The sequence below is a fragment of the Caretta caretta genome, chromosome 16 (genome assembly GCF_965140235.1).
Source record: "Caretta caretta isolate rCarCar2 chromosome 16, rCarCar1.hap1, whole genome shotgun sequence".
Classification (NCBI taxonomy): domain Eukaryota; kingdom Metazoa; phylum Chordata; order Testudines; family Cheloniidae; genus Caretta; species Caretta caretta.
The window spans coordinates 11919410-11942388 of NC_134221.1; the positions used below are offsets into that span (position 1 = coordinate 11919410).

The following is a 22979-nucleotide window of genomic DNA, read 5'->3' on the forward strand; positions in this document are numbered from 1 at the left end:
TCAAGGTTCTGACACTGACCTACACAATCCTCTATAGTTGGATCCTAGAATCTATATGCAGAATACTTGTCCTGAGGGTTTTAAGAAATTGCCTCAGTGGTGGCAGTACTTCTGAGGTCAGCTATGAACTACCCCACTTCCTCTCTTCATAGGAATGCCCAATGGCTAGCATCATCTTGGCTGCTGTATACCACACCCTCCTCATCACTGAAAAATGACTGACCAAGGGCCAGTTTCTGCTCTCTGTTATGCCCACGTGTGACAGAGAGCTGCAACCATACGCATTAGTTAGCACTGTTTAAACTGCCTGCCTATGTCATTTCCCACTTGATACAATGCTCATTTCTGAGATGCAAGCCCCAGGGATTTGCCCCAGAGCCTTAACTGGGGTTGTTGAAAGTAGTTAAGGTGGACAAAGACTAATGACTATGCATGCAGATTATCGCACAGTCTAAGTACTTTCAAGAGACTATTACTGAAATGTTCATGCATGCTTGGGAGCAGGAAAAGTGTTTAGCATAAACTGACAGCCACAGCTGAAGGTTGCCATGTATTAGTATTCTGTGTGGCTTTGCACAGAATGAGTAGTCCACCTTAAAGGTGACTTGCAAAAGAATTTAAGAGTTGAGCTTGTGTCTGATTTTTTTAGGATGTATAAAGAGGGCCTGACAGGGTGGGGGCACTGATGTTTTGCTTTATTTATTTAAAAAAACAAATTAACAAAAAAACACCTTAGAATCACTGGGAATGAAAATTCTTGTCTTTCTTGGTTTTGCTGGCGACCTCTGGGAGCTCTGTGGGGTATTTATTGTAAGCACTAATACCATATTGAAGGAGCAAGTGTGTGGATTCTTTCATGAAGGCTTCCATTATCCAAAGTGTTCACCAGTCACTGAAAGCGTTCCTAAAAAGAGACTTAAAACAGCCTGACTAAAAATCCCAAATCATCTCACTTACTCGACTTTCATTCTTGGGTCTTGTGAGGTCATCATTTCACTAAGTCTCCACTTGCCAGAATGTTTTCCAATCTAGTTATTTTTGTCTAATTTAATAAAAATTAGAATTAAAAAACAAATCCTTTTCAGGACTTTTGTCCGTCATAAAAAAAAGTGCAAAAAAAGAGTACAAACTCAATTCCCCTCCGACACCCCTTACAAGTCACCTTTAATGCCAGGTATGGAAAACAAAAGGCGGGGGGGGGGGGGGGGGGAGGGAAGGTGAGCTTTTGCCAACCCAGAGCTGGTGCGCTCCTGCTCTTTTAATTATTGAAGGGTTTAGGCTCTGAGCTCAATAAAACTGTTTTATCCTGTTGTTCAATAAGTGGAATTGCCCTACCAGAACTTACATTGGAGGTGGGGTGGGGTAGAGAGATAGGGATAGCAAGACACAGGAGTTATGAGGACTGGATTCACGCAGGTTTTGCCATTTTGGTCTAGTTTCAGGGGTACAATGGCACAATGCCATAGGCTAATTCGGATTTAACACTTGCCAGGCAAAGAGAACAAAATTATAAAACCAGAGAGCATGGAGAGACACTTCCCTGGGACACATGACAGACTGGGACACCTTTTAAGCTGGGGGAGAGAATGTTTCTGGCTATTTTTCTTTAGGTTTTATTTTCGTATTTTGTAACACTAGCTTTCTGCTCACTCGCCATACAATTCACAGTATGCAACTCAGGGTTAACTTACCATATGTCCGGGTTTTCCCAGACATTGCCTCGTTTATTTGAAAAATCCACCTGGAAAGAAGTGGAGGATCAAAAGAAGAGGCAATGTCCAGGTTTTTGCAGAGCAAATGTTGCAGCTCAGAAAGAGCCCTGATTGGTCTGCTTCCCGATTGGGTCCCCTCACCTGCATCTGCATCCGCATCTGAGTGGATGGGATATGGCAGCTGTGAAGGTCCACCCAAGCCCTCCCATGGGAGGGGGAGAGCCCCGCCGGGAGGTGCTGACTGACAGCTGTTGCTGCATCCTGGGTCTGCACCAGCAGCTCTGCCACCGTGACAGGGATGAAACTACCCCTCACCTCAAGAGGGAGGCCCCAGGTACCCTCTACAGCACCCCCCAGTTGTACTGCCCCTCCAACAGGGTCCTCTTTTTGGGAACCTGAAACATGGTAACCCTAACCCAACTGGATGCAGTTATTATCAGCTCTCTTATTTTGTGACTTTTTAAAAAAAAAAAAAAATTCACTAAGAACATCTTCCTTTATCCAGGACCAATGGAACTGGGGCAGTGGATGCTGTCAGATGACAACTGTTGGGGTGTTCTTCGGAGCTCCGTTTCCCTCTGAAGAAGGGGGCTGGCATCGGCCATTGTATGCCCTTGGAGCACCATATGAGTTTACTAGGTGCGGCTACCCCATGCGATCCCATTGAAATCAGTAGGGCTGCATGGGTGTAACAGAAGGCAAAGTTGAGCCATAAGCGTTTTAGGTGGCATCTAAGGCCATGTCTACACTACCACTTATGTCAACAAAACTTATGTCACTCAGGGGTGTGGGGGAAAAAACCACCCCTGAGAGAAATAAGTTTTGCCTGCAGAAGGACAAGTGCGCACAGCGCTGTGTCGGCGGAGAGCTTCTCCCACTGGTACAGCTACCGCCACTTGTTGAGGTGGTTTTACCATGTCGGCGCGAGAACGCTCTGCCGTCAGCAGAGAGCAGCTACATGAGCGAGCTCACAGCGGCACAGCTGCACCAATGCAGCTACGCCACTGTAAGCTCGCTAGTGCGGACACGGCCTAACTCCTACTTCACCCAAAGAGCACTTCCTCAGATTTGTATTCTAATGTTCTTATGCCTCCCGACATCCCATTTACCTTTGTTTTTTAAAAACTGGAGTCATACCATAGATTAATGCTTCAATCAGTATTGTACCATGGCTCCTAAGTTCTCTCCTTAGTGTAAAGCTTGCAATTGATGCTGCAATGATGTTCCATTTCAGTTCAGTTGCTCCCCCACCATGAATTATTTACATTTATGTACACCAGCCGTTCGCATCCAGAAGGAAAATTTCCATTAAATAGCAAGTTCAGAATACATAAACAAACACTCCAACTTGGATAAGTTCAGCACGAAGTCCCTGAAACCTTCCGAATGAATACCAAGCTATCAGTGTTATGATTTCCTTATACACACAGTGGTTTAAAAGCACACACAGACCATTCCCTCCCCAAGGCAAACAAGACTCCAGATCTCCATGAGTAGGTAGAATGTGTATATCCCCTTTAACATGCTGCATCAGTTCCACCTCATAAAAGAGTCAATGCTCCTGCAAATGGGCAGGTTCCTGAAAAATTTAAAAGTGCAGCCCAGAGAAAACAATTCATAAGTGTTATACGCCACACCAGACATTTTTACTGCACTCATCACCATGGGAGTTGAGCATCTACATTATAGCAGGAAGATTCCTAGGGGCTGGAGCCCTCTCTAAAATGTACATGCGGTCTCACTGCAAGGTTAGGAACAAAAGTGGATGGAGCACAGGGCTGGGGGCTAGGGCTTCTTGCATTCTCCGTCCCAACTCTAGCAGCCTTGATCTGCTCCATGGGGTAATGTTCGTAAAGCACTCTGTGTGTGTGTTACTACTGTGTGCTCAATGCTAAGTACCTAAGTCATCTGCCTTACTGGATCAACAGGACATTCAAGTCTGTTGGATTGTTCTCTCATTACTTGTTGTGTCACAGCATTAGAAATGCACGGACAAACCTGTCTGGCTGGTTTCACAAAATAGTTCACTCAGCAAAGGAGAGAAAAGTTCAAGAATCATCCACTCCGAAGTCCCATCCTTCAGAGCCCAGTAAGAAATGCAAGCAGGTATTAGACTGAGCACAATTTTAAATGGGCATTGTCAGTGGCCTGAAATGAAATCTACCAGCTTCCTTTGGATGTGCAGATGTGCATACAAGACATGTTCATTGCACCATCCATTTTGCAGGCTGGCTCTGTTCTTCTCAACTGGCAGGGTAATGAAACTTCAACCAATCCTGCACTTGAGCCCTTTTTATTTTTAAGCTGTTGTAATGTTTTTTATGTATATATGAAGTATTCTTGAATCTGAGGGGGATGCCAGAATTTAAGGGATTCCTTCCTCCTATGTTACTAGGCTTCAAATCACCATTTACCTGTTTTAAATAGGGAAATGCATGTAATCATCAGCTGTTGGTAATATGGACCATTCCAACTACTTTGTTGTCACTAAGATAGGCCAAATTCTCCTTTCAATTATGCTGGTTCAATGCATTAAAGTCAATGGACCAAATTCAAACCGAGTGTCAACAGGCTCCACTCCAGCGTAACAGAATGGCCCAAGGACTCTAACATTTTCTATCTCCAGTGTTTTACTGGATCTTAGTGGTTCAAACCGAAGAGTGGATGCCTTGCATCACTCTTACATTAAAGCACCATATCCCCAAATCAATATACCTCCATTGCAGTAAACATGCAAAATGACCAGCTGGTGCAAGTCAGTGTTGCTCCTTTGAAGCCAGTGGGCCATATCCTCAACTGAGGTAAATCAGCATAGTGCCCCCGAAGCTCTTTAGATCTACTTTGCAGAGATGTAGGTGATGCCAGCAAGGGCAGGTCAATGGAGAATCAGGCACAAAGGACACCAAGACCAATAAAGGCTAAAATACAGGGATTCCTCCATGATAAAATAAAAAACCTCAGCCAAACTTCCCAGATGAGAGAGTAGAAAGGAAAATATATATACACACACACCTCAGTGCCATAGTATGAAGTAGAGCTTCACAAATATGAATGAGTTAAGCTTTACAAAAAACACACCTGTGACGTTGCAGGAGGGGGAGTATTGTCTTCATTTTACAGATGAGGAAAACAAGGCACAAAGCTCTTGAGTCTGAAAACCAGACTCCCAAAATCTTAACTGCAGTCTATGGGAGCCGCAGGTGCTCAACACCTCTGGAAAACCAGGCCCTAACATGACATGCCCAACACCACACATCAGAGTCAGTGAGAGCAGCAGGCTCTTTAAGGCAAGGACCAGCTTGTGTCTTTTATGTTTGTATAGTACGTAACACAAAGGAGCCCTGGTCCTTGATTGGGGTCTCTAGGCCCTACCGCAAAAACCAACAATAAAAAGCTGGGAACAGAACCCCCTTTCTCTGACACCTAGGCCTGTCTTCTCACACCAAGATCATTCCTCTTCCCCAACTGGTCCTAAAACGCGGCTTGTTTTGTAGGGAAGCCAGCACTGAAGACTCATTTATCAGTGCATCCCTTAAGTATTTTGGTCATCAATGTATTTTAATTTTAAACAGGTTAGGCTTGCACAACAGTGTGTCCTGAAAAGAAACCAACGAGAGATGAAACAAAAGAGACGATCCCAATGTCGTGCTTCAGTGGGAATGAATGTCAACGGTGGCATGCTATTAACAACGAATAGTAGACTTCCAGGAGTAAAATGCTCACAGTAAAATAGTTAAGACAAGGGAAATGTTTGTCATTCATTATCTGGAGCCAGTCTTGGATTTCTCAACAGCAGCCGCAAGCCAAGGAAGGCACGTTAATAATAATACGTACTTTGCAGAAAGCTTATACCCTGTGTGTCCAGCTTGCCCTTGAAGGGAGAAGCTCTATCAGCAGATATAGCATTTGCTAACTTTTCTTTCATAACAGGTATTTGGTGAACTCTCTCTCATAGTATAACTCACTGGAGAATTTAGCTCCTCCCCCACCTTGACATTGTATAGCTCACTATTAGGTGTGAGTTATACAGCTCCCTCTGCACCTGATCCATAGAGAATGACCCTACTACAGTACTACAAGCTCCTAGCTAAGGGACTTTAGCACAATCTCTAGAGGCTCATATGCTGGGGTCTAGAAGCCTGGGGTTTAATCTCCAGTGAGAACAAAGAGGATAGTCATCATAACCCACTAGCATTCAGTGTTGGGGGTATGGGAGGAAGCCTTTATTGCAGCACATGGGAAACTCCTGTTTTTTGTTCTGTTCTGGTACAGCACCTTGCACAATGGGGTCCTGCCCCTTAACTAGGGTTTTTAGGCACCAGGGAAATAAAAATAAGTCATAATAAGTATCTGAGGACAAAAAGGGGAGAGAAAGACAAACAGGAAGAGGATGTCTACACAGAGTGAAGACAGCCAGCCCTATGCAAGACTCCCTATGGAGGAAAATCACCCACTGGATCAAATTCTGCTTCCAGGTCTTGTCCACCCTAGGGATTCACTCAAATTACAGCACCAGTGCACTCCCAGCACAGACAGGCAAAGCCACTATTTGCACTGAAACATGTTCCCCCGGCTTGAAAACAGTGTAAGCTCCAATTGTGCAAACAGCCCCTTTGCAGGTCTGCACCAGCAGCTGTGTTTGGGTCAAATCCCCAAGGCAGAGGAGGCAAGTTCCACAGTTCTAACCTCAGTTGACTTCAGGGGGAGTTTCGCCCGAGTAACAGGACTTGAAGAGAAGGAAAGCCCACAAAAAAGAAAAAAGCCAGACTGAGAATATGACAAAGGCAGAGAATGAAGTGGCTGCTATAAATAGAAGAGAAGGCTCTAAGAAAAGAAAAAGAATAATATCCAGCCCCGACAAGAGCCAACAGGTCTGCATTCTGATTTGATTTGCGAACTTTGTTTACCAAATCTTTGGATCTTTCTGTGCTTGATATTGTGAAGTCAGATTAATTCAAAATAATTTTTAAAAACCCACCAGCTCTCCTAGACTGTTGGTTGTAGAGCTGCAAGGGAAAGAGGAGTATGGAAATGAAACCATCTTATACAATCTGTCTTGCGTTATGCAATTCAATTTGCTTGGTTTCCTAAAGCAGTAAAACAAGACCATATATTTAATAGCCAGGCATTGATTTAGTCAATTACTCATGAAAGCTATTCCTATTTTGGAAAGACAGCCCCTAGTTTTTAGTCTACCCAGAAAGTCTCTCCTGTTCCCATGTCATCTATTCTGATGCAGGCATAAAAGATCCTGCTCTATTTTTCTCTTCTCTGTATGGCTGCCTTTATGGTGTTTATATGTTACTAGGTCTGTATGTTGGGCAAAACAAACCAGTAACGCTATGTTTTGTTTGTTTATGGTAAGAAAGGTAATAGAGCTGACTGGAAAGGGGAATGTCTGATATGTCAACATTTGTTTTCATCCCAAATCAGAGCACAAAAATAAGTCAAATATTGAAACTTTTTGTGAAACAAGAAGTTCGAAAAATTTTGGTTTAGAAACATTCAATTTAGATTTTCCAGTGGAAAATTCCACCAAAATCTTTTCCCCACAGAAAATGTTGACTTTTCACAAAACCCAATGGGAAAAATGCTTAGTTTCATTCAACCAGCCTTAATAATAATAAATAAGAACGATAATACTTTGCACTTCTATAGCACCTTTCATGCAAGACTTTCAAAGAGCATGATTTACTATTTGTATTACAGTTGCCCCTCATGGCTCCAACCAAGATGAGGGTCTCATTGTACTAGGTGCTGTACATGCACAGAGCACAAGGCACTCCTGCTCCGCACAGCTTACAATCTAGACAAAGGATGGGAGAAAGGCAATATTGTCATCCCCATTGTACAGATGGGAAAGGAGACGCAGATTGACTACGGACTTGTCCAAAGCCATACTGGAAGTCTGTGGCAGAGTTGGGAATTGAATCCCAGTGTTCTAAAACCCAGCCCAGTGCCTTAACGGCAAGATCATCCCTCCTGCCTTCCTGTTCATTCAAAAGTGACTTGACCATGCCTTGCTGTTCCCCATGACAGCACAACTGTTGGGGGCAAATCCATGCATCAGTGTGACCTCTGTTGCGGTTCTCATGATGGTGCAGAATCTGCATGGGGGAATCTCCAGGTAAGGATACCAGGGCAAGAGGAACCACAAAACACCTGTCCTCTCACAGGAGAGAATTCCCCATGGGATCCAACAGGCTGGCACTGGGACGTGGGCTAGGAGGTGAATCTGACTCATTATACCCAGGGTACCTATGGGTATGGAGCTCAGCAACTTACACAAAGGCTCCCATAATTATGGAACTGGGGCTGCCCCAGAGCCTGGAAGTCCCAATTCACGGGCTCACAAATGTACCACCTCACTTTTTACTTGTGTCACCACTACCCCAGAGAACGCTAGTCGTGCTGCATCTCAGATTGCAGAGAAAAAGCTGATTCCTTCAGGAAGCCACATCAGAACACCACAGGGTGAGCAAAGCTGGCACATTTCACTTCAGGTGAAACGATATAAAGGAAATGCCTTCTCATCCTATTTTCTCTGCAAGTGAATTGAAGGACATCTGCTTACTGCTTCCAGGAACTGGGAAACCTACACGCTTCCACTCTAGAAGAGAATGAGGTCTCCTGGACTCCTTTACAGGGTCTAGGACTGTTCCACCATTCAGAAACTCTGCCTCTAAACAACAGAGTTACCGTGAAAAGAGCTGGTAATCTTTGGAATCAACAGTTCTGAAAGGGATTCTTCAACCCTTGGGTTGAGAATCAAATAAAGGCAAGGGTGGGGCATGTTGCACGCTGCATTATTGTATAGGTCACAGGGAATGATTAAAAATAAACTATTTTAGGAACAGCGAGATCTTCTGACTCAGGTGGTGTCCTCGGAATGAGTCATTGCCTGACTCCGGAAAGTACAGTCATCACCGAGATAGTTCTGATCATACCATAAAGAAGTGTTTCCTTAGTACCCGCTAACCTTGATTGTTAAACATTGGGTGACAGAAGACAGTAATTATATGCCCCAAATTAGACTCGTTTCCCTTTTTTGCTAGGATGCTGCTGAAGTTGCCCTTCCAGAGTTAGGATTGCTGCTGAGGACTGGCGGTGTGGTATACACATGCACACAATCAATGTCAAAGCAGCCTGTTATTTTTGTTTCCCACTCATCCTCTCCCCTCTGATCCACACTGGTCTCACCCTTGTCTTGCCTTTTATACTGTATGCTCTTTGGGACGGGGACTGTTATTTCCTCTAGGTTTGTACAGCACCTCGCACAATGGAGCTTTCACTTGGTTGAGGACTCTAGGTGCCGCCACTGCAGTATAAGAGTTAGGGGCCCAACAACACAGAGCTGTCATAGAGCAGCTTTCATGGGCTCCCAGGAATGGAAAGGGTTGGCGGGGGAGAACATACATTGCAGCTACACATCTGCCACTTCATCTTTCCTGTCTGTCTATTTTACTCTGGTTTGCCCTCCTCCGGGAGGGACTGAGTGTGCACAGGCCCCCATCACGCTTCCCACAGAGAACAATCCTTACTAGCATGGATTATGGAGGCGGTGAAAGCGCCACTACTGTGGCATTTAAACCTAGACTAGACAAAGATGCAGAAAAATACCCTGCAGGAAATAATCAGCATTAGGAAGGGAATGGATTAGAGGACCTGACAGGTTGTTTTCACATCTCTATCTTCCATGAGCCTCCAACTTGATGCTCTAAATTTACGGGCTGTGTAATGCAGTCAATGAATTCTCTATTGTTACCAATAAAACATGAATGCACCGTGCTAATGTAAGTGACCCTACAAAGAAAAGATCTATGGGAACTGAAATAGTACAAGAGGAGACTATTGAAAAAAAACAAATATGATCCATTTCAACATGCTTTTCATAAGAAACTTAAAGAACCCAGCTTGACCATATAATCATTTAGCACAGACCACACAGTAAAGCTAGTACATTAAAAACACACATGGCATTAATCAGCTACCCAGAAATACATGCCATCATTTCCATAAAAATACAGGATCAAAGCTATCTTAGCTGCTTTATTAGTTAATATAGGCAGCCACTCAGTCAAAATACCATGTAAAGCTGCCGTAAAATTGATGAAATATAATTTGTAGGGAAAGGAACGAAGCAGATTTAGTTGAAAGCATGCTGCAAGCATGACCAGTTATGCAGGTAAAGGTTATATGCAGCCTACTGATTACACAGAGGAGATGCAGTGTAAAGCAAGAACTAAGAGGTTAACACAGATTTTTATATATATACACACACACAAGTTTAAAGCTTGTGAAATGTCAAATTAGCCACATTTACAACTGATTTAGTAATAATTGCCATGAAGAGCTGGAATGCCAGGTTGAGGTGGGAGGAATATACCCCCTCCCGCCCCAAGACCAAGTGTCCCTATGTGTTCAAATTTCCTCTCATTTCAAAGTTTAGCTATATCCCTTGTTGTGGCTTGAGTAGTAGCAGCTGCAGGTCCAAAATACGTCAGCAGCCCTAACTGAATCAATATGGACATGTATGGGGGAAATTCCAACTAACTTTCCAGATGAGCGCTAATTAATTAAGCCTGGCAACCCTGCTGGGAGGTAGACAAGTATTATACCCATTTTATGGACAACATTAATAAGGCATGGAGAGATTAAGAACACAGGCTTGTTCCCATTACACTCAATGGCAAAACTCCCACTGACTTCAAATGTGTACAGTGGCTGGTGCTAATTAATTTGTATAGGTGACCGAGCAAGTCAGCAGCTGCAGTCCATGTGAGCCCGCTCATGGCAAATACATCCAACAGCCAGACACGGGATACTAGACACGGAGGGCTCTGAGCTTCTACAGCTAATTCTTTCCCAGGCATCTGGCTGGTGGGTCCTGCCCATATGCTCAGGGTCAAACTGATCACCGTATTTGGGGCAGAGGAGGAATTTTCCCCCAGGTCAGACTGGCCGAGACCATGGGGTTTTTTGTGGGGTTTTTTTTTTTAAACTTCCTCTGCATTGCGGGGCACAGGTCACTTGCTGGTTTGAACTAGAGTAAATGGTGTATTTTCTGTAACTTGAAGTCTTTAAATCAAGATTTGAGGACTTCAGTGACTCAGGCAGAGGTTAGGGATCTATTTCAGGAGTGGATGGATGAACTTCTGTGGCCTGAGATGTGCAGGAGGTCAGACTAGATGATCACAATGGCCCCTTCTGGCCTTAAAATCTCTGAGCAACAGAACTGAAAATATGACCCCAGGATCCTGACTCCCAGCTCTTAGCCTGCTCTGTCCTAGACCCACATTCTCCCCTGTCCTTTTATGGCCTTCATCACTGTAGCATCTAAGCACCTCATCTGTAATGTATTCATTCTCACAACAGCATTGTGAAGTAGGGAAGTGCTATTGTCCCCATTTCACAGATGAGGATCTGAGGCATGGAGAGGTTAAGTGACTTGCCCAAGTTCACACAGGTCACCTGTGGCAGAGCAAGGAGCTGAACACAGGTCTCACCATTGCCAGATTACGGCCCTAACCACTGGGACATGCGTCCTCCTTTTTCTAGGCATTGGCACTGTTGCTCCCGTGGCAGAAAGCATGACTGATGGAATGCTGGGTGACACACCCCAAAATCAGTGCTTGAAGGCATTCAGACAAACCCAGAGAAAGGGTTCTCATTTAGTTCGTGTGAAGGTTGGCTACAAACAGCTCAGGAACTCTGAAGAGAGAAACACAATAGTTCCATTTTCTCACTGAAAGGCTACAGAACCAGTCCCCTGTCCAATTTTTAAAAGGCATGTATAGCAATGAGTACTAGCAAATACCCAAGACTGTCATGGCTGGCTATTCTTCTCTGGGTTTATTTATATGGACATGGAATTAATGAATTCAAAATGCTAGCTGATCATCATGGCAAACCTTATAGTGTAGACATGAACCTTAGAGGAAGGGGCAGCGTTGCAGGAGTTTTGCAGGAAAACACTCTAGTCTCTCATGCTTAGACTCTGAATTAGTTACAGTTATGGGCAAATTTTACTTCAAATACTGGACATTCAGCATATGTCTAGTCTGAGTAGCATGGGTTCAAACTCAGACTTGGTGTAAGCAGATGCAACTCAACTGAGGTTGCTGCCACTTACACCTGCTCTGAAATAGGACGCACGTGTGCATGGAGCAGAAAGTACAAATTCTAGAGCCAGCCCTGCAGTCCTCCCTAGGTAGAAAAGTCCTGTTGATCTCACTTGCTCGGCTCTGGTGTAGAAGGCCCAGGAAAGCTCACCCTCTACCCCTATTCTGCAATTCTTCATGTGTTGCCAACTCTCAGTGGAATTAATAGAGCAGCAGCCCAAAGAGCATCAACCAGGAAAGGAATTCAGTCATTAAACAATGGGCTAGCTTTGTTAAGATCAAACATTCCTAGGCAGATTAGGGCTATGTCATCATGTTTAGATGGTCTGTTCTCTGCAGTCAGCGACGTATGTTCCAGAAAACCCCCTCAACCAAGCAGCTCTCTCTTCTGTTCAATGAAAACCACCACTGAGAGCTAGACCGTCACACACCTAATTCAACCTTACAAGGCCCCTACTATTCTCCCACTGGGTCCTGCTCAGACTGTGACACTGGCTGTGGGGAGGACAGGTGGGACTACTCTTCTGAAAATTCCCCACTGTGAGGAGGAGCAGCCCTGGCCAGGAGCAGAGAGGGGTCATGTGCTGTTCCCAAGAAGGCAGTGAAGTAACTCACTCCTCCTCCAGCGGGCAGGAGCAGGGGTGGACCTGAGGTTCTGAATCCTATTGGGTTCTCTGGTCCATTCGTGGGGTGGTGCAGCTACTCACCAGGCAGAGTACCTGGCAGAGTTCCAATCTAGCCTTTAGGTAGCAGATATAAAAATCCCTACCTGGGAGCCAGATTCTGTCCCCATATTCATGCTGATCAACGCCTTACTGTACAAGGAGCCCTGTCGATTTCAATGGCTGCTCAGTGTGACCCAAGGGAGCAGGATCAAACACTCTATGGGCACCCAGGGCTCTGAAGCTAATCAGAGTCTTTGCAGGAACCTCATTTATAACAGCTAAACAAAGTCTCTGCTGCAATCTAATTTATGTAAGGCAATTCAGTCCCTGTAAGCTGTTTTTTTAAAACAGGTTTTTAATGGAGGAAAACAGAAACAACAATCCCTTCCCCCAGCCACATATTCCCAAGAGAAACCTGAACTCCTCACAGCCAGCATAGAAATGAGTTTATTTCTATTGATAAAAGATATATCTTGAGTAGCAACATCCCACTCCCTCTTGAGAGCTTGGGCAATCGGATCAGATCTGTGGAAGCATTTCCTGTCTGCCAAATGGCATGAACGTTTCAATTTTATAAGCAGCAGAATGAATTACCTTGTGTTTGGAGTCCAGGGGACGGACTCAAGCACTGAGGTTTTAGTTACCAGAAAGGAAAGACAGCCTAGGCCCTAACCCCTGGCCTGAAACCTGGGTTCAATTCCCTGTACCGCCACAGGCTTCCTGTGTGACCTGGGGCAAGTCACTTTGTCTCTCTGTGCCTCATTTCCCCATCTGTTCAATGAGAATAATAGCACTGCCATGTCTCAAAGGGGAGTTGTGTGGATAAATACATTCAAAGATTGTGAGGTGCTCATACACTGCAATGATGGAGCCAGATAGGTACCTTAAGTAAACAGATCAGGATGTTCTGTAATTCAGCATTGCTAATTCTTGCAATTTTATACTGAGCATTCTTTGGGATTTTTCTTTCAGCCCCAACAACTCCTGGAATCATGTGATACTGTGAGACTCAGTTTTCATAAAAAAACAAAAACAAAAAAAACATACAAATTTCTAGCCCTCTTCATTGCTGAGAAAGTTTGAAAATGTGATCCCTAAAGGCTCAAGAACCAGCAAGTAAGATGACCCAAAATTTATGAGGTTTTATAATCCCATATTATTTTTCTGTCCTAACTCATGATTGTTTTTAATGCTTGTGGTTGGCCCTGCTGACAGTTCGATGCATATGTGAGTTTGACATGGCTCTGAGACCACACCACACCCGCTCCATGGAAGCGGCAATGCGTGCTTTGTTGTTCTGTTTCCTGCTGAAGGCAACATGATTTTATTTATTTATTTTTTCAGACTCACAATAGGAGGCTCATGATTTATAACATACACCCTCACTCCTCTGGCCCCTCCCAGGATGGTTTCTATATAGCACAACCATTCCTTACTTCCCAGCCGGGATTCAATTTCCATTTCTTAAAAAAAAAAAAAAAAAATTTTAAATCCTGATGTTGTCTCCTTGAAACCTTGGTATCTTGTCAGCCATGTCGAACTGCAAATCCAGAGCTTTCAAATGATACCAAGCGTAAGCTGTATTTCCAAGTGCTTAGCAAGAGGACAGGACTGTGACGGCTTGGAGCAGCTCCCATAGGTCGTTCTATACATATTGTATCCCATCCTTTTTGTCTAAAGATAAGGCAAGCACCATCAGGCTCTTCCTGGATTGCTTTCAGCCAAGTTGTCTTCCAGCACCAGAGAGATATCAATATCCATGGATTGGGAGCCTTCCCTGCTTGGAGAGTCATAGATTTTAAGGCCAAAAGGGGCCATTATGATCATCTAGTCTGATCTCCTGCATGACACAGGCCACAGAACCTCACCTAGTAATTCCTACATTACAACTTCTAATGTACCCAAGAGGAACAACTGTGAAGCCCTACCATCCTGCCATGCCATACCGAGATACACCAACCCCCAGCAGCAGTGGCAAGAGGAAGATCATGGCATTCATCCAGTGGTGAAAATCTAGGGAAGAGAGAGGCAGTTTTGTGAGCAGACGTGAGAAAGATCAGCCTCAGTCAGATGGAGGAAGAAAGGGAAGCAAAGAGTGGCAGGGAGTATGTTCTCCAGGTCTCGGGTTTCCATGCTAGCCTATATTTGAATAAAAAACACTCCTCAAAATTGTTTCTCATTCCCCATGAAAAGCAGCCAACAGCTGCCTGCTTTTCAGGTACTTGGAAAGCAACTGATCCTCAGGTTTCAGAGTAGCAGCCATGTTAGTCTGTATTCGATGCATCCGATGAAGTGAGCTGTAGCTCACAAAAGCTTATGCTCATATAAATTTGTTAGTCTCTAAAGTGCCACGAGTCCTCCTTTTCTTTTAACTGATCTTCAGTTCTTTATTAAAGATAGGCCCAAATCCAAACATCACTCGAGAACCTCAGAGACAGCCCTTAGTATTATTTCTCTAGGGTAGCACCTCCAATGCACTCAGCGCGTCTGATGTGCTCAAGTAGAAGGTTGGAGCCTAAGGAAAGAAACAGACAGAGCACAGAGGAAAGGGCATTGTAACAGGCCAATGACACACAAGTCAGCTCAATTCACTGTAGGCAGTGTAGCAGAAGTGGGTCTTTAAGAGGAACGTAAATGTGGGTAGGAAAACACGGATCAGCTCGGAGGGGGTCATTCGATGTAAAGGAGAGGGGTTTGTGGAAGAAGGAACTGAAGGGATTGTGCAAGAAACTGATAAATATGTAGGCCAAAGCAGCTGAGAGGTTGCGGAGCCCAAACGAAGCTTGATAAAGGAAGATGAGTAAGTTGAGACAAAGGAGTTATGTAGCACTTTCGTGACAAGGGGTAAAATTTTCAAAATGCAGCTAAGTGCCTTTAAGTCCCAGTGGCATTTAGGAGCTTTGAAAATTTGATGCAAGAAGCTTAAGTCTGATGCAATAGTGGGTGAGATTCTATAAAATGTTGACAGGTTTCAGAGTGGTAGCTGTGTTCTTTTTGCTGATACAAACTAACAAGGAGTACTTGTGGCAGCAGTGTTCAGCTGGATCCAAACTCAAACTCAGATCCATCTCTCTTGCCTTACAATGCTGCCTTTTGTGTTAGTCCAGATTTATAAAGTGCTGTGCATGTTAAAATATTACATTGTAGCACCCCCTGTGAGGTGGGAAAGTGTTATTATCCCTCATCTACCGATGGGGAAACTAAGACAGGTTCACATAGCTTGCCTGAGGTCACAAAGGGAGCCTATGGCTGAGTCAGAGATTCAGACCGGAGCTGTTCCTGGTTCCAAGTCCCATACTTATCCCACCCTGCCTTCCCCTTTACGTATTGTACACTGCACTTTTCCCCAAAGCACAAACCTCAAGGACACAGTCAAAGGCAAACTAGAGATGGGGACCCAATCAGAGCCATGAGGTGTCAGAATGAGTAGGGAAACAGAGCTGCAAATGCCCTCAATGGCCCCAGTCCCGAAACATCTCTTGTTTACAAGACAGCTGATTGGAAGTACTGTACTCCTTCCAGGATTTTATAACCCTCTATGGGATTTGCCTTAGTTTCTTGTTTGTGAGCAAAGTCTATTAGCTAATCTTTCGTTCTAACATGGACACAATCGATCTGGCTGCTTTCGGCTGCACCTTTTCAGTCTGGATAGAGTATTCCCAGCAACAAAACAGCACAGATAGTAGTATTCTAAATGTGGTTACACAGGTCACTTACTGTCAGGATACCTTGCTTTGCCTGATATCCCACATTTCAATGTACCAAGATCTGCTTCATTTATGCAAATAATGCTGCGTATCCACAATCACTTCAGGTACCTTTCCCGATAGGTGCTCAAAGAATTATTATTTTCCCCTACGCTCAAAATGTACATGTTGCAAAATTCAGATATGGAACCAGATTCTGAACACCCAAAATTTCGTGGTACTGAGCTAGAGATCCGATTAGAACCATTGCAAAAGTGGAGACAGTTTCTGAAACCTGGATCTGGGTTCAGATTTCAAATAACCTCAAAATTCCAGGGATGTCTGGATTTAGGGTTTTGGACTGAGGTGTAGGTAGCAATCAATCCATTTTCTATGTAGCAAACCATTACATTCAATAGGTCTGTCTTCCTGTTCATCTTCTGGGGTTGGGCCCGAGCCAGGCTCTGAAAGGGAATCAAGATGGGGGATTTATACAGTGAGAGACACATTCTGATCTTTCTCTCATGAAGATTTTGCATTTGTTCTCTCTGGTTTGTTCATCTGATACAAATAAATCTTCTGGATTGAAAAATATTTTGCTCTCTGTGTATGGAAAACAAAAACCTTGACTATAATGAACTAAATGACCTGCCTAGCCACTCCCAAGATCGGAATCATCAATGCCTCCCCCTATCACCCCCCACACACAAAGAGCTAAGCCCCTGAAAAATCCTGAGATTCACTTAAAGATAGTAACTTTAAAAAAAATTGGGGACTCTTTATTTGCTTCCCTTGTTGGAGCCTTGAGAGGTCAAATTTTCAAGCTTTTCTCCACAACCTTGAGGGCTAGAAACTTACTTTTCTTATAAATGAAAGCTGAGGTTCTGATATTATCACATGACTTCAGGAGCTGAGACTCGGGGAAAAAGCCACATCACATATCACGAAACTAGTGATAAAAGTCACAAGAGTTGACAACACTGCACCTACTGTTGAAACAGCTGTAAACTGATGTGTGGAAGGAAAAAATACATTGCTAATAAAATAATAGTAACAGCACTTAAATAGCACTTCACATCTTGACAGAGCCAAACAAACATTAGGCCTGATTTTCCTCCCATTTACACTACTCTGACACCAGCGTAACTCTATTCATTCCAATGGAGTTGCTCCTTATTTAAACCAGATGAGAATCCAGCCCACCAGCTTCCAATAAAATGTTATTCTCCCCATTATGGGTTGCAATAGTAGTGTTGAGAGTAAATGCAGCCTTGATAAAACGGGGTCCATTTCTGTAGTCAGCCATGTGATGGCCATTGATTGTAATGGTAGTCGTGCGGTTAAAACCACACATGACTGTTTGAAAATGAATCTCTGCCCCTACAGGATTCCCAGTGATACTTCATAGACTGGAACAGTACTAAAAATATATGGATTAACTAGGGTGCAGGCTGATGGCTGTGCCTACCACATATACCAACTTCGCAAATCAAACAGGCTTTTCCATATGAAATCAGGTATGTGCCTCGGATTAAAATGAACTATGTTGCACACACAAAAAGGAAGCCGCTCTCCTGGTTCATGTATTCCGGACTTGGTGGCCTAAACCCATTACATCTGTTACTGTACATTAAACCCTCCATGAATCAAACTCAAACTGCCTTTACTAACGAACAACATGCAAGAGTGAGTGTAACCTGTCCACAGAGGTGTTTCTAAGGTGCCTATCATTGCGGTATTAAAGGCACCAAAGATGAATAATGTGGACATCAACTGGCTGTAGCTATTAATAATAATTAGCATTTATCAACTTCTAAGAGCTTCACAAGCATGATTAACAAATTTTCTTTCCATCCCTGCAGTAGATAAGGGAAGTATTGTTGTTCCCATTTTACAGATGAGGAAACTGAAGTACAGACAGGTGTAGTAACTTGCCCCGGGGCAGGGAGGGGAGGTCAGAGGCAGCACTGGGATTAGACTCAAGAATTCCTGACTCCCAGTCCTTAACTGAAACCACCCATCCCAGCAAACATGCAAGAATCATACATGGAACATGGAAGAATCATGCACAGAACATGGAAGAGTGAGGATCCTCATTAAATTTTGAGCTTTCCTTTCACGTCTTGCATCATCTATGCAGGATACTTGTACTTTTGTCTATATGGAAACTAGACAGCTCCGCTCACTGTCTCAATAAAGCATGAAATCAAGAGGCCCTGGTTCTCTTAGCCTTAAAAGGTGAGGGGTTTGGATATAATTCCAAGATACTGCTGCTAGAAGTACTGTCCTTGTGGAGGCTGCGTAATAGAGGAGTACTTTCTGGTACTGCATTACCTGTTTTAGAGGTGATACACTACAGTACTTCCAGACATGACCATAAACATTTCTGGGTGGTGGCTATAGTGGCTGCTCCTAATATAAGTCATCTTCTCTCCCAACAGATTTCAACCAGTTAGCAGAGAAACACTAGGCATAAAATCAGTTGGAGAATATTTACTTTATATGACTCAACAACCTGTCTATTCACTCTCAATACTTCAGGCCCTCAGGTTCAAACTACATATTCTGGAAACTGCAACTCACTCAATTAGTTTGTTGACAGAGCAGATGAAGTTTAATCATTGTACAACTGAGAAGGTTGCTTTTGCTCTGAGAAAATACAACCTGCTCCTAGTCTTATCTATCATTTCCAACCTTAAACCATCCTGTGTCTTCAAAAGGAAATAAAGACACAAAACACAACAGAAACAAAAGGGTGTGGGTGGGAAAGGGGAAGAATCCAGGTTTCCCACAAACCACATTTCTAGCCATGTAAGAAAAGTTGGCTGAAATCATCTGCTCAAAAGGACGCTGACTGCTGAAGTGGTAAAAAGCAGCAGCAAAATACCATCCAGTTTCACATCCTTGTCCGGAATTTAACATTGTTTCTTCAAAATATCTTCAGTGTTGGTGTATTTATAAGTGTCTGTCTGTATAAACAGTCTTCGTTTCTGAAATTATAGGGACAAATTCTCTGCGGGAGTAAATGGGAATAGCTCTATTGACTTCAGCGGAGTTTTGTCTACTTTCATTAGGAGAAAACTGAGTTTCCAACACATGTGGATGAGAACACAAAAGCTCTGGAGAGGGGTGTATGCTCCACCTCGCTAATTCTCCATATCACTTCAAATCTCAGCTGAAAACAGCTTTTCTCCCTGGCCTCTGCTGCTTCATATCTCACCCTTTCCCATAATGGCTCTTTAAGGCATTTTGGGGATATAGATGTATGGAAGAGCCAATACAAAAATAAGGTTCAGATACTCAACTGGTATAACTGGGTATAGCTCCACTGAATTCAACTGAAGCAGAATCAGCCCTAGAGTTGATTATGACTATGTTGTGATACTTCCCAGAATGGAAAAAAGCTGAAGGCCTTTTTAACTCACATGAAAAATCAGGCATTGCATTTGCACAGGCTCCTCCCAAAGTCTTGGCAAATACTCATCATTTACATATCCCTTTCCCTCCTCCCCAATATACAGAATTTAGACAGCATCCACATAAACAAGTACCACGAATCCCAGCCTACGTAAATTTCCTGTCACCGGCGTGTGGATAGAATCTCTTACTCTTATGACTCAACTTGCCTTTTAGGGGCTGGCCAGGGAGCACAATGCCTTACAGTGGGCACACACTGGTTGCTACATCCCTTAAAGATGTAGTGTGGTCTCCCTTCTGAACCTGCCCAGTTCTGCTGGCTAGGGTGGAAGGATGATCGTGCCCTCCTCCACATTCTTCCCTGCCCCTTTAAAGGTGCTGCTGCTCTAGCTAGGAGCTATTCTTGTGCCGAGCATCTTCTCCTGGGCCCCTGCACAAGTGACTCAAGACAGAGGAGAAGGTGTCTTGTGCCCTCTCCATCCCTTGCACACTCAGGGATCAATCATCATCATCTGTACTTGTGATTATACCAAAGACACTTCTTCCATGTATTCTCCTACAAGCATCCCAGGTTCCCCCCGGCCATATATATCTATAAATACCTATAGATATACAGGTTTCAGAGTAGCAGCCCTGTTAGTCTGTATTAGCAAAAAGAAAAGGAGTACTTGTGGCACCTTAGAGACTAACAAATTTATTTGAGCATAAGCTTTCGTGAGCTACAGCTCACTTCATCGGATGCATTCAGTGGATAGATATACAGGTGTGTCACGGGTGTTGTATAGATTTTACCCCATCCCCCATTATGGCTAACATGCCCCCTTTATCAACACAACATGAATCCAACCCTGCTCCCTTTGAAGCCAATGGGAATTTTGTCATCAAGGTCAAAGGGAGCAGAATTGGAGCCTAGTGCATCTTTATTTGTACTATTTGTGCTGGAAACCATTGCTTGAAGGCATCACAAACAATTACCCCCTCCTCTCCATGTACAATTCAGAATATAAAAGGCTCTAAAAATAAGTTTCTTTTAAATGAAACTCCTCCTTGTTGGCTCCTTGATCAATAGAAAAATCTGATCTTTGCTTGTACAAGCATTATTTAATATAGGGGCATGGAACCCTGCTACTATTCAATCCAATTTCTAAATTCCCATTGACTTCAATGGGAGCACGATCAAACCCATAATAAGGGTTAGTATGTGTACATAACAAAATTCCACATTTTCTTTCTCACCCTCACATCCATTTATAAAAACCAGAGGTGAAATACTGGGTATATTCTAGCTCAATAAAACTAATTTTTTTGTATTTGCATGAGCAGTGTTGCCAAAGTGTAATAAAAAGGTAAAAACAGCAGGTGTCTGTCAAGGTAGATACCGGACATCAGGCATCTGCCTAGCATAAAGCTTCCCACTCTCGTCTGTGGTTTTATCCTGTGTCCATTTGTCATTACCGTCCATATGTCAACAACACAGACGTACAGGAGAAATAGCCGTGAATGAAAAGCTAAAAGCCTCCACCCTCTGTTAATGTGCAACTGATCAAGTTTACACCTGCCCCTTGCTTATCTTTAAACCAAACTTTATGTGGCCTGATCCTGAAAATCCCTCTGCGGGGTCTTCTATTTTAAATGCCACGAATGACCCAAATGTACCACAAGAAAAAAAAAAAAAAGACAACCAGCGCCGCAGGGAGGTGAGAAAACCAGCGGAACGACAAAAAAGAAAAACGACCCTTTGCTGACCACGGCTCAACATCAGATGATCGCCCAGGCTTTCCTGGAGGGGGAAGCGGGGTGGGGGAAGTGGAAGCAAACATTTTTCTCCTGGCCTGTCTACATCTGCCCCCATCAGCAGAAGCGTCCATCGTCCCCGGCAGCTGGGGGACAGGGAGGCACCGGGGCTGTTTCCCTCTGGCGCTGGCTCAACATTCAGGAGCCTCAGGCATCACTGCGCACCCTGAGCATCGTCCTCATCGGCCCCTTCCCAGCTCAAGCCCGCGGCTCCCTGGATGGTCCCCCCCGCGCGGGGCAAAAGAGGCAGCAGGGCGGGGCGGGGACTCACCTTGGCTGCCGCCGGTGGCCACGTCCTCCTGCTCGGCAGGTGGGGACGGGACTGCCGCGGGGAGGCCGGTGCTGGGCCACTGGCTGGGCCGGGGAGAACCTGCCGCCACCGGGGAGGCTGCCGTGCCGGGGCCGGGCTGGGCTCCCGGCGGCGCCAGGCTCGCCCGCTCCGGCGCCAGGCTCGCCCGCTCCGGGGCTCCCGGCCGCGCTCGCCCCGCGGCGGCGCTGGGCTGGGGGCTGCCCAGGGTGGCGGCGAAGGTGGGCTGAGGCGCGGCGGCCTCGGGGCTGAGCTCGTTCCCCGCCTCGGCGCCCGGGGCCGGGCTGGGTCCCCGCGGCAGCGAGCCGGCGGCCAGGGCGGCCACCAGCCAGAGCAGGGCGAGCCGCGCCGGGCTCCGCGGGACCCTCATGGCGCCGCGCAGCGCTGCCCCATCCGCGCCGCCCGCCCGCCCGCGTGCGATGCGCGCTGCCCGGCCGCCGGCCGCCGCACCATCCCTCCGCGGCTCGCTGTGACAGCCGGCCGCGAGCCCGGCCTGCCCCCGCCCCCTCGCGCCTCGCGCCGGCGAGGGAGCGCCCAGCCAATCGCCCGCCGGGCCCGGCCCCGTGACGGCAGGCGTGGGGCGCCGCCCCGCCAATGGCCGACGGGCTGGGGCGCCGGGGGGCGGGGCCGGGCGGCATTGTGCGTTGCCGGAGTGACACGGGCGGCCGCCGGGCGCGCCCGGCCCCGCAGGCTGCGGCTAACAAAGGAGCCGCCTCCGCGTGCCCCCGGCGCGGGGGGGGGGCTTCTTTGGGGCCGTGGGCTGCGGGGCCGGCCGTGAACCTGGAGCGGGAGTTTCCCCTTCGTTGTTCTTGGTTTTAATTTTTTTGGTTTTTTTTTTAAATAAAATTCCCGCTGGTGTTTTGGCAAAACCGGGGAAGGTGCCGGGCTTGCACGGGGAGACCAAAAGCCCTTGCAGCGTGTCCTGCGCCAAGCGCTGGTCTGTGCTTGAACAACAGCCTCCCGCGTGGTCTCCCAGCCGCCTTCTGCTGACAGCTGAAATGCAGCCGCCTCTGGGGTGGAGCGTGCCAGCTGTTCCGCTCCGGCGGCGGGCTCACACAACAGGCTCTGGCGTTGCGAAGGGGGCTTGTGGTTCCTGAGCGTCAGAAGGGGCTTGTGGTTACGGCCCTCGATGGCTGTTCTGGGGATTGGGGTGCAGTTCTCCGCGCTAACGCAGAGTTGCTGTCTTCTTGCACAAAGCTCTTAATCTTTGTGCTTCATTCCCTCCCTTCCCCCCCGGTGAAACTGGGATAATAATGCTCTCTTTCTCCCGCTCTTTC

The 22979-nt window shown here is 45.6% G+C and overlaps 1 protein-coding gene across 1 annotated transcript in view; it reads right to left on the reverse strand.

Moving 5' to 3' along the window:
- The window catches only part of MEGF9 (multiple EGF like domains 9), an 80706-nt gene extending 58614 nt beyond the window's left edge, over window positions 1–22092 (reverse strand). The window contains exon 1 of the mRNA XM_048822405.2: window positions 21667–22092. Within this exon, the coding sequence (XP_048678362.2) occupies window positions 21667–22072 (406 nt within the window). The 5' untranslated portion in view covers window positions 22073–22092. The remainder of the gene's footprint in view (window positions 1–21666) is intronic.
- Window positions 22093–22979: the final 887 nt, after the last annotated feature.